Source organism: Egretta garzetta, unplaced genomic scaffold (assembly GCF_000687185.1).
Source record: "Egretta garzetta isolate BGI_Z169 unplaced genomic scaffold, ASM68718v1 scaffold45, whole genome shotgun sequence".
NCBI lineage: Eukaryota > Metazoa > Chordata > Aves > Pelecaniformes > Ardeidae > Egretta > Egretta garzetta.
This window is the reverse complement of record NW_009260028.1, coordinates 9179253-9191668: the sequence shown is the minus strand read 5'-3', so window position 1 is coordinate 9191668 and position 12416 is coordinate 9179253. Positions and strand designations below refer to the sequence as shown.

At 39.8% G+C, this 12416-nt stretch overlaps 1 protein-coding gene across 2 annotated transcripts in view; it reads right to left on the bottom strand.

Annotated features, from left to right (window-relative positions):
* The window catches only part of DOP1B (DOP1 leucine zipper like protein B), a 50353-nt gene extending 40386 nt beyond the window's left edge, over positions 1–9967 (bottom strand). For both annotated transcript variants that reach the window (XM_035896437.1, XM_009640985.2), the window contains exon 1: positions 9797–9967. In XM_035896437.1, the coding sequence (XP_035752330.1) occupies positions 9797–9934 (138 nt within the window). In that variant the 5' untranslated portion in view covers positions 9935–9967. The remainder of the gene's footprint in view (positions 1–9796) is intronic.
* Between the last annotated feature and the right edge of the window lie 2449 nt (positions 9968–12416).

The following is a 12416-nucleotide window of genomic DNA, read 5'->3' as shown; positions in this document are numbered from 1 at the left end:
TTGAAAGTAGCACTGAAGTATGCCTCTTCAATTCAGAAACAATTAAAAGAAGAAGTTGTGAGTAAATGGCCCTTTAGCCTTTGATCACTGCCTGCTAAACGCAAACAGATGTTCCACTGCAGATTGACATTTAGGATGTTTTCAGGATGTCGTGGTTTAACCCAGCTGGCAACTAAGTACCATGCAGCCGCTCGCTCACTCCCCCCCCTCCCTCTGTGGGATGGGGGAGAGAATCGGAGAAAAGGAAAAAAAAAAAAAGACCCATGGGTTAAGATAGAGACAGTCTAATAAGAGAGAAGAATAACAATAGTGATAATAATAATGGTAAGAGAATATACAGAATATATAAAATAAATTATGCACAATGCAATTGCTCACCACTCGCTGACCAATGCCCAGCCTGTCCCGAGCAGCGATCACACCGCCCGAGCTGCGACCACTCTGCCCGTGACCGACCAACTAACCCCAGCGAGCATGACGTTATATGGTATGGAATAGCTCTTTGGTCAGTTTGGGTTAGCTGTCCTAGCTGTGCTGTACTCCCAGCTTGTTACGCACCTGGCCGAGCAGGAGAAGCTCAAAAAGTCCTTGAGTAGTCTGAGCACTACTTGGCAACAACTGAAAACATCAGTGTGTTATCAACATTCTTCTGGTACTAAATCCAAAACACAGCACTATGCTAGCTACTATGGAGAAAATTAACTCTATCCCAGCCAAAAGCAGGACACAGGATTAGGCAAATTCTTGACTCTCCCAAAGGTTAAGCCACGGTCTTGTCCTACATAATACTTTTAAACTTGAAATTCTTTGATCCTGCCTGAAAAAAAAGGTTTTGAAAAAGCAGCAGACAAGTGAACCAATCATTCCTTGCTTATTTCCAAAAAAAAAACCAAACCCCAAAACACTTCAGGAATGATCATGGCATTCACTTGAGTGCTGGATACTCTCATCAGCAGTAAGAGGAAGAGATAAACCCCATCATCTTTCAAAGGTGCATGCAACTTCTCATTTAAGAATTTGCAGTTGGTGGGCATGAGAAGCTAAAATCTGTGAGACTACTATTGCATTATTTCTCCCATTTGCTGTCCTGCCTAAACTGAGAGACCACCTATTAGTAAAGAGCTTCTAGTAAATAAAGTTTACTCAAGAAGAATAAGGCTGAGAGTTTGTGAAAACAGTAAATAGAAACGTCACACCATTCGAAACACATACAGTACAGATGCCATGTAGAGCCAATAATTTGCTTCCTTCCCTCCCCCACTACGAGCACGAGATCTGCATTTTAATAGGTACTAAAAACTAGAATCTGAGAATGCAGCAATATTTCACATATGAAACCCAGGTTACATTTGCGGAGTTATCTTTTATATCTTTTCTGTCTTTTCTATTGGAGAGTTTTACTCATATATTACATGAGTAATATTATTTCAATATTAAAGATTGAAATCCTTAATACTCATAACAACTTTGAAGACTGCTTGGAAGCTGGACTTTGAAACGTTCTGTTTATATTGGTTGGTATGTATTTGCCCACACCCTCTGTATATATAAAAGAAGGTAATTACAAAAAAATATGCCGATGGTAAATATTTTTCCTCTCAGATTGAACAAATATAATCTAAATATTCTATCAGTTAAAATTTAAATATCAGGTAGGTAGAAAATTAAAACATTCACTGTTTATTACACAGAGAATCTGATCCATTACAGAAATAATGCCATCTCATAAAATAATGCCTTGTTTGGCTTATTTCCTTTCTTAAGGATGTGAAGTAAATCTCCACCAGCAAACAAGAACTCTCCTTCCTCAAACATCAAAACATTTAGTCAGAAGAGGAAAAAAATACTCCAGGCATATTACGAGTTGAATAGTGGATATTCAGTGATAACCCAGCATTAAGTATTTCTCCTTGGTAACTCTGAAACCTTCCTATGTCCAAATTTTAGTAGGTGAGACTAACTAAGAACAAGACTACATTTATGTACATGTGCCAACCATACTGCTTCACCCAAACAATCAGAAGGCATCTCTGTACAGGAAGCAAGAGTTGAAGATGTTTATTATGATCCTCATACATAAGCTGAGGACAGTTCATGGCCATCACATCAGAATGATTCTGAGATGAAAATCCCTTCTCAAAAGTACGTAAACTTTTTTTCTGACTTAGGTTGAAGAAATACACAGTTGGACACAAACTACAATTCTTCTCAAGAGTGGGTGTTCCCGGTTAACAGTTGTCTCTGATCTTCCAGCAGATGCATGGGATTTTAAAGCACACTGCAATATATTAGAAGACTGTGGTTGCACCAAGAGCAGAGAGGTGGGCTGGCTGCTACTCTGCAGAAAGCTTCAGATTCTTAACAGCTTCCCCAGAACTGTAGGGCTCAAAGAATTTTTAAAAGGGTTGAAAGACATTAATTAGCAGACAGATCTAAAACTGTTCATTGAAATACGAGTGACATGATAATATACATATTTCAAAATACTAATTAGTTTCTGTGAGCTGACAGACAAGCTAAGAAGCTTGATTTTTAAATAGCCTGAGCTCCCACAACTGAAAAAAAGAATCAGTTGCCTGTGAGATCTACGTAGGACTGCTGAAATCCCATTATAATTTCAGCTGTTACAGGTAGCTAAATGTTGTGGTAGCAAGCCTGGTATCATTGGCACTGTATGCCGATGAAGATCCCATCCCAAACCATTGCTTCCACATTCAGAATTGAACACTAACAACCCCAGATGGACAACTCTGCTCACTGGTTTACACATCTATTATTCACCCATTCTTTTGATTCTCGTGAGCTTAACTTGACAGCCTTTAGTTACATACGGGCTGAAGCCCACCCATGAGCTACTTTTCCTCTTTGTCTCCAGCTGCTTTCCGCATGAGGAGTTATGGTGGCAGAAGTGTTAAGCATCCCTGGAACCGCTAGTAAGGGTTGGCTTGGGAAGCCTGAACTGCCAGCAAGCACTCCGCGCTTAATATGTCATCCCAGGGTTTGGTTTTCACAGGTCAGTGAGAAATCAACAATCCCAGAAAACCAGGAAGTATTTGACCTACCGCTGGCTTTTAAAGTAAAGACTTTAATCAGCAAGTCAGGAAAAAAATGAGACACGCAAAGTAACGACTTGTGTCCATGTGCATGTCCAGTTTTCAACTTTTTACAGGTTCTTTTTCTTTATGACTGACTGGAGAATACATTGTACACACTAAACATTTTCTAATGTGTAAACATGCTCGAAGTTTCTTTGAACGTGGGCTATAAAGGGCAGAAAGGGAAGACCTTGCAGCAGTGTATACATCTGCCTTGCAACAAAACACATGCAGATGTACATACACAGAAGACATTCACATTTCAACAGTTACCGGTTTAACTTGTTCTGCGCTGCGTTACAGCACCACTAGAGGCCAGTTAGATCAATTTGCCTTGACATTAAAAAACCAAGCAAATAAAGTAAATATTTTTATTTATATAACTAGAATTCCAGCAAAATGCAGCATTTTAGGGACATGGTTTAGTGGTGGGATGGCAGGGTTAGGTTAAAGGTTGGACTCGATGATCTTAAAGGTCTTTTCCAACCAAAGCGATTCTATGATTCTATGATCCACATCAATTTATAAGATGATCTTCAACTAGGAAATACTATAATTCTTGTTTTAGACAACAGTGGTTGGGAGGAGAGGGGGAGAAGGAGAGCCTGTGATTCCATTTTCCACTGATTCATTTTCCAAGTAAGTAAAAAAAATTCTAAACAGAGCTCCAGCTTCCATAAAAATAGCAGCATGAAGGTCAAAGATGGTTGTGAGGAAACTGTAAAGTAGGAGCTGGAGTTATATTAAAAAAGAAGGAGAAAAAGATGTATAAAATATCACTGGTCCTGCACATTGCAGTTGTGCATCGGGCGTGGTGAAGTTCCATAAAGCAGTTAGGAGGCAAAGCTTCCCTTCTCAAAGATACAATGCTTGCCTTCAACAGAAGGCAAGTGGTGCTTCTGTTTGTAATTCCCTCAACAGCTGTCATAAGGCAGTGGCAATCAGAGTTCTCATATGAAGCAACTGGTGTAATTAATGGCTATTCTCATTAAATCCACATTTCAGAAGACTCCTTCTCTTTTCTCCCCTCAAGAACAGACATATTGTAACATTAAGAGTTCCTACTGAAACAAACAATAGCTGTGCAGCTGCAATTATTTTTATGCTCTTTTGCCTTCCCCTCCAAACAGATCAAGTGTTTGGTTGAGATCATATTCACCTTGAAGTTTCTGAAGCAAGAAAAGCCTACAGAAGCAAAAAGTAACATACTTATTCTCTGTTGAAAGTAAAATAAAAAAAAATTACTTTGAAATTGCAGACTAAGGACTAAAAATAAGTATTGTACAAACTTTTAATCTGTGCATTTACACACTTGTGCTATGTCCAAGGACAAAAAGTAGTTTGACAGTGCTCTTCTAGAGCAAATGTTGCTATCATTACTGAGCAAGTCAACCATGCTGCAAGCATAAAATAAATCCCTCTAGAACAACTGATTTTTCAAATGTTACAATATTTTGTTTTCATGGTGTACAATAACTATAAATTAACAACTTGCTCAGAGAAGGGACACTGGCCTGCCAGCCAGGCTCAGTGGCAACAGTCACTACCAAAGCTTATGTGCAAGCACCACTGAGAGCCAGAAACTGTTGAAAAATTGTTGAACTAGGTATTTCTGCCAACATGCATGGCAAAATCCTGTCCATTACTCCTGTCAAACAGATACAGGCTGGGATTTTTTGGCGGGTTGGTTGGCTTTTTTGTTTGTTTGTTTTTTTGTTGTTGTTGGGTTTTTTTACTATATATAGATTAAATGAACAAACACGGGAGTTTAAACATTCACTTGCCAAAAACCCAGTGGGATTTGGTGCTCTTCTGTGAATCAGTAAATTGCAGAGACTTTTTTGAAAGCTTCCTATCATAGTTTCCTCACAAAAGCAGGCTGTGGAATCCAATATTTACTACTGCTCAGTTCTTCATTTTGAAAACTGTGTACCTTATCTACTGTTTGCCTGTACCCAGAGTTAAAATATCTGGAAAATATATGCCTATAATCTGGATTAAAAACCCTAATGCAAACTATGCACTCAGATTTTCCTAACTTCGTAATTTTTAGCCTCTTAATTGCTTGAAGTTCCCCCTACATGAATACTTTTACATGTGTTTTATATAATACATATCTGTTTATAGTCTGAATAGACAGTGACAAGCATTTTGGATATGAAAACAATGTTAAAAGCACCTATTCGGTGCTTTTGGGGGTTGGACTAGATAACTTCTAGGGGTCCCTTCCAACCCAAAACATTCTATGATCCTATGATTTCACTGATAAGCCCACATACGCTGAACCACCACCTATTTCTAGGTTTAAAAAGACAACACCCCTCCCCTCCAGCATTTTTTGTAAGTATCACAGTGATTTCTCAGAGTTGTATCCTTTTACAAAATTGGAACAAGCTGGCAAAATCTGCAATAGTGCGATCACATTTTAGCACTAAGACAATTGAGAAGGGTTACTGTATTCTGGGTGCAGCAATCTGTACTGAACATCTGAAAACCTGAGTTACAAAACAGTGCTTTCCAAACCGCGAACATATGCAGATTTGCAAAACCAATAAAAACATGTTTCAAAGCTGTATCCAAGACCAGTACTGAGAGGAGAACAATCCTACTTCTTGAAGCATGGAGCAGCCTAGGCTGCAGCTACTGAATGACTGGTTTATAGTAAGTAGAGCCTGAACAGAGGCAAAGCACAGAGAGGTATTTACAAGTGGAATATGAGTAAGTTTCAGGGCAAAGCTGAAGACCCTCTTTAAAACATTAACATTCATATTTACTGCCTGTTTATTCCACCTGCTTGCATCTGTCCATTTATATTCTTCCATAAGTATTTATAAACATTACTTTCCACTGTTTTTCCTTCACCATGATGTTGCAAAACACCCACAATATTCAAATTAAAACCCCCAAAATCTTTCCCTTACAAACTTGGGGTATAGCATAAGTTAACAAATTCTGCCAACTCTCCATCCTTCACTCACGCTCATGCTTGGTACCTGTAGTTCTGTTCAGAACACTGCAGGGGAGATTCATCTTGCCTAACCTTAGAAGCCTAGGTCAGCTAAAAAACATGGACAAAACTGCAGTAACTTACCTCAGGCTCCCTATAAAACCACTGAAGAACACACGCAATTTTAGGACCTACTTTAAATAGCAAGAGATGAGTCACAAAACAATAAACAAACCAACCAACCAACCCTTCCTCTCTAAAAGTGATTCAAGGTGAAGCTATCCACACTGACGTCATGTGAAGTTAGATAAGGCTCATCTCCCTTAAGTGACAAAACCCAATTTTTCTAGATCTACAAACTGACCTGTTTGGCTGACCATTCAGATTAAAGTCAACTTGTTTCTGTGTTGCTTCCCTGGTTCTACAAGTCATTGTGAAACATCAGTTAGAACCAGGGAAGCAACAGGGAAACTGTGAAAAACAACCTTCAATTTAACCTTGGCAGCTAAGCAGTAATAGAAGAAGTAGCAGAGTTGTCTCCTTTCACTGGGAGTAACAGCAGCAAGAGCTCCAAGATCACTCGCTTCAGCCAAGGCCAAAGGGATCTGGATCAGCTCCCTCCATTCTTTTTCCCTCATCTTTAAGTAGCAAGAGCCTGTGCTGCTTCCTCCAGACCTTGTATTGAAAGGGTAATACCACTGAGCTTCTACAGAAGTAGGATGTGTGTGTGTGTTAACTTGTGGGACTCAATAGTGCAAAGTACTGTTGAAGCCTGCCTGAAGGGTGAAAAAGCCTCAGAAAATACTACACCTATATAAGCAACACCACTTGCAATTAAAGTCAACAATACAAAGATCCTTAAGAAACATGTGCTTAAGAGAGATCTTCCATGCTTGCTACTCTAGAAGCATGAAAAATACTTCCAAAACTTCTCTCCTTTCCTCTTTTGTCTCTCCCTTTCTCAGCATTGTCACATTTGCTTAATAATAGGTGTCATTGCACACCAGTTACTGACACCCAGGTTCCTGAATATGACCATGTGCAGTGTTTAAAAACATTTTTATCATTGAGATACTGTTGATCTCCTCCCTCATACCCATCCTCTCCCTGCTCATTCATTCACCCTCAGAACTGACTGTTGAAGAAATTAGGCTTTTACATTAGAAACACCTCCCCCTCCCCCAACACTAACAGAACTCAACAACTATATTTATGTTTTAGGATGTAAGAGACCAAGTAATCATAGGAGTTAAGAGAATAGCTGTTGACGTCTTATTTCACAATCTTCCCTTTGGCAGCACATTCTGCTGACATATCCTCCTTATTTTCAGATAACAGACAGAAGCAGATGAACACTGGGGACGATCTGCTCTACAAATGCTTAAGCTCCTAAACCGATTAAGTCCATAAAATATCACAGCAGATGGACTGATGTAACAGCTAAAAGCTTTTTTGCTTGATTTCTACTATGCTGCTGCATATTTTGGCAATTTGGTACCTGAATAAGAGTTTCAGATAGGTGTTAATCAGGTTAGCACGTTCATCTAGGTCAAGACAAAAAGATCAAAGCCTACTTCTTGCCACAGGTAAGAAATCTCTCACTCTAATTATTTCTTGTTTTCCGTTTTGAGAGAAGCATTCTGAAGGCATCTAGCTCTCCTTATTGACTCAACAGGAATCATAATGAAACAGTGAAGGCAGAAATGTGTAAATCCTATTGCCAGAGCAATATTCAGCTTCTCTCCTCTGAAGAGGAAAAAACATGGCTGCCCTTAAAAAAATCTCAATTTGGCAAATGTTGTCCCAGTTTTCAAGATGGTGAAGAAGGAAGACCCTGGTAATTACAGGCCTGTCAGCCTCATTTCAGCAACAGGTAAAATTATGGAGAAGGATATTCGGGGACTTTGTTACTGAAAAACACTTGAGAGTCAATGCAGTCATTGCTCATAGCCAGCATGGGTTCATGAGGAGAAAGTCCTGCTTCACCTTTTATGACAAGGTCACCCATCTAGCTCACCACCGGAAGCCATAGCTGTGGGTTTTTTTTTTTATTTTAGCAAAGCTTTTGATACTGTCTCTCACAGTATCCTTCTGGATAAACTGTCTGGCACATAGCTAGACAAGTCCATAATATGCTGGCTGAGCAATTGGCTGATGGCTCAGGCTCAAAGGGTTATAGTAAATGGAGTTACATCAGGCTGGTGGCCAGTCACCTGGGGGGGCCCCCCTCAATTTTAGGGCCAGTGCTCTTTGATGTTTTTATAAATGATCTGGACACAGGAATCAAGTGTACATTAAGTAAGCTTGTCGATGATACTAAACTAGTAGGAGCTGTGGACTCCCTCGAGGGTAGAATGGCCTTACAGAGAGATCTGGATAGACTAGAGAGCTGGGCAATTGCCAACCATAGGAAATTTAACATGGGCAAGTGCCGGATTCTCCACCTGGGACAGAGTAATCCTGGTTATATGCACAAATTGGGGGATGAGCAGCTGGGCAGCAGCCCTGTGGAAAGAGATCTGGGGGTTTGGGTCGATGACAAGTTGAATATGAGGGCAACAAAGATGGTGAAAGGTCTCAAGGGCAAGACTTGCAAGGAGCAGCTGAGGTCACTTGGTTTGTTCAGCTTGGAGAAAAGAAGGCTGAGGGGTGACCTCATCGCAGTCTACCACTTCCTCAAGGGGGGCAGCAGAGGGGGAGATGCTGATCTCCTCTCTCTGGTGACCAGTGATAGGACACGAGGAAATGGAATGAAGCTGCATCAGGGGAAGTTCAGATAAGACATCAGGAAAAGGTTCTTCACTGAGAGGGTGGTCAGTCACTGCAGCAAGCTCTCCAGGGAAGTGGTCATCGCACAAAGCCTGTCAGAGTTCAAGGAACATCTGGATGATGCTCTTGGTCATATGGTTTAGTTTTAGGTAGTCCTGTGAGGAGCAGGGAGTTGGACCTGATGATTCTTATGGGTCCCCTTCCAGCTGAAGATATTCTACGATTCTACAATTCTACGGATTCTTCTCCCCTTTGAAAACCCTGTAGAATTAAGGTTTAGCAATGACAGCAGAGGCATATGAGGCATCTATCGGGTAATAACAGATGTTTCCTTATGAATTCTGCAAGAGTTGCCTCCTCTCAACCCTATTTCCTTAATGACTGTAACTGCTCTTACCCCACATACGCTCAGGAAGAGCCTTATGTTAAAAGAGACCAAATGGGACACAAACAACATACACCTTGTTTCTTGGGCAGGAGGAGAGGACATAATTCCTAGGTGTTTCCCCATAAAAGTCTTTTTCTTTCTTCCTACATTTTCCATGGTCATACAAAAGTCACCACCAGTGGCAAATCAATTATTTTCCCAAATACAAGGGAAGGGCATGGTAAAGTAAATGTGATCTTTAAATATAAACTTTGACTCAGAACATATAAAACTTGTGACTTCCTGTTCTATATAAAGACTTTTTCAGCTGCTCAAGAGTAAGTAAGCAGCATCCTGAGGGTTTCTTCGATGCAAAAACTAAATTAAGTTAGCTGTATAAAGGGAACAAATACCATTTGAAGGAAACCTTGTTGGTTGTACCAGAATTTCTCACATTTATATAAAAGATGCTGACTTAGCTGCTTCCATTACCCTTCCTCTATGAACTAATATTTTTTGAGGGAATTTCCGATTTTGCTAAGTCCTGTAAGTTACAGAAAAGTTAATAAGAATACAAAGATAATAAACAAATGAAAAAATATTCCTGTGACACTGTACCTTATTGAGTTTGCCAAGGGAAGATATAAGATCTGCCCATTCACTTGATGATTCGAAGTTTCTCAAAGCTTTCTCAATTGCTGAAGAATAATTTCTGTATCTGTAATCACCAAGTAACTCCTGTTCTTCTGGATCCATCTTCAGTTCTCATAGCAAGGTGAAATTTCCTGGTAAACTAAAACAGGCTCACAGTTACAAAAAGTTAACCTGCATTTAAATTCTGGCAAACCTCAAGTGCTGTAGGGTAACAGTAAATATGTAGAAGTACTGACAGATCACAATAAACAGGTCATCTGATCAAGTTTCAACACAAAGTTAAAAATAATTTAACAGCATGACTCCAACCCCACTGCCTGTTCTAGAGGTTTTGCAGTCACATTTTCCTATTTACGAAACATGTTTTTTCCCTCTGTGCCCATGGATTTCTCACACAGGAATAAAGGAAAGGAATATAAAGTCTCACTATAAACAGTCAAAGCGCTGACAAGGGGTTAGGGAGAAACAAATAGTTTTCTTTACTTATCATCTCTGCAGTGTTCTGAAAGGTTACCTGTAGCAGTGGAATGTGAAACATTTCATACCAAAATACAACTTTCCAGAGGAATTCCATTAAAGGGCCTCTTAGCCCACAGCAGAAGGAGCTCTGAGAACTCCGTATCTCAATTTGTCAGCAGCAGATGCTGAAGCACAAGACTAAGGTGTTTTGCCAAAGCATCAAGGCATGCATTCTAATCTTCCTTTACTTCATCAAAAAGTATCCGTATATTTTTATGGAGGAACAGTAAGTTGTCCAGACCTGATTTTCTCATATTCTGCAATGCATTTAGATTAAAAAAAACCAAAACACCTGTTTTAGAACAACGGGAAACAAGTGTGGTTGGATTTTGCATACTGAAAAATCGTACCTTCACTCCTGTGCTAGCCATGACACTAGTTCTTCTGTTAGCTAATACAAAAATATTCTTCTAGAGACATGCTTAGGTTTAGGAATGCCAGGTTTAGGTCAATCTGTGCTACATCACTGATACAGAAAAGAAAGCACAATAAAACATTTAATAATGTTTTTGAAAGGCATCTGCATTCAGTTTCCTACTGCTAGGACACAAAAATAAACCTAAGTGGTCCTCTATACTCTTTTAAAACAGGTCATCTCTCACAGCATTAAAAAAAATAAAAAATAAATCAACAATTGTGTATCATCCGTTAACTTTAACATCAATGTAAGATTTTTGGTAGCAAACTCTCAGAAAAAGAAGAATGCCTGATGCATTCAAAAAAAGGAAAGTATTTTAAAGGCAGGTTTAAGCCACCTTTGCACTCCCCTGATAGTAGGATTCAGCCATTGCCAATAAAACTACTCTGTCATACAACCTACACCCACCTCTATGGAAAAAAAAAAAAAAAGTATTATCACACAATCTCATCAGGGCCATGTTTGGTTGTTGGTTGGCTTTGTTTGTCTGTTTTGCTACAGTAAAGGTTTAATTTTCTGGTTTCACCAGGAAATATGCAGTACTTCTCTCAGCAGAGAATAAAAAGAACCCCACTGCCTTGCAGGGTGTAATATTTATCTGGGACAGTTATCCTTGCTCCAACAAGGATTTTAAAAACAAAGAAAAAAAAAAAAAGTCAACCCTCCCATAAAACCTAACAAAGTGGCAAACTTGCACTATACTGTCAGCAAAAATTACGAGTAATCTGATACAGACACTGCCCCTGCCACTGGCAGGGCAAGAAATTGAATCCTATTTCCCTCAACTCATGTAAGTACCTTAATCATTGGACTACTGGATTGTATTTATGCTCCTTAGAACAAAGCATGAGCTAGGAAGCATTCTAGCAGCCCTCTGCCAAGTCAAGAGTGCTCCCACTTCCATAAATAAGAGATTTGGCTGGATCATTTAGAATCGGGCAGCCGTTTTGCTGACAGAACACATAATTTCTTCATTTGTAAATGCAGTATACCCGCATGAATCCACTTAGAGAACAGGAATCAATCAAGTTATCAACAGCATTTAAAGAGGTTCTAAATATTCTATGAAAATCATGTCCTAAAGCATTCTCATAGCATTAAAACCTGGTCTATTTAAGTAAAATCTAGTTTGGTTCTGAGGCTAAAATAGAACGTACCTATTAAAGAAAAAACCCTACCCCTAGTAAAACTTCAGCTGGAGGTAAAATTGTCTTATTCTGTTCCTAAGACACTTTTCTTTGGACTTTGCTGTGAAAAGATGGGTGAATAGCGCATTCCCACACAGAAAAGCAGTGATGGACCGAACGATTTAGCGTGCATTGATGTTCACATACCTATGCTGCAAGATGCCAGCAAGGTTTGGAAAAAAACCCCAGTAACCTAAAAACAGCCAATAGAGCACACTGGTGCTTATACACAAAGGCAGGATGATTAAAAAAACCCCAAGACCAAAGAACAAAAAAACCCAAACCAAAAGCCACCTGCCCAGTGACCTTCAGGCACGTCTTCCAAATCCCGGGTCACCAACTTCCTTAGTAAGCGGAGACGTTCGTGTTTCTCATCAACTTCCAGCACCGTCCTACGGCCGGCTAACGAGGCGGGCGCGCTGCCTGATTCATCCCCAGGGACGAGGCGCTGCCTCCCCGG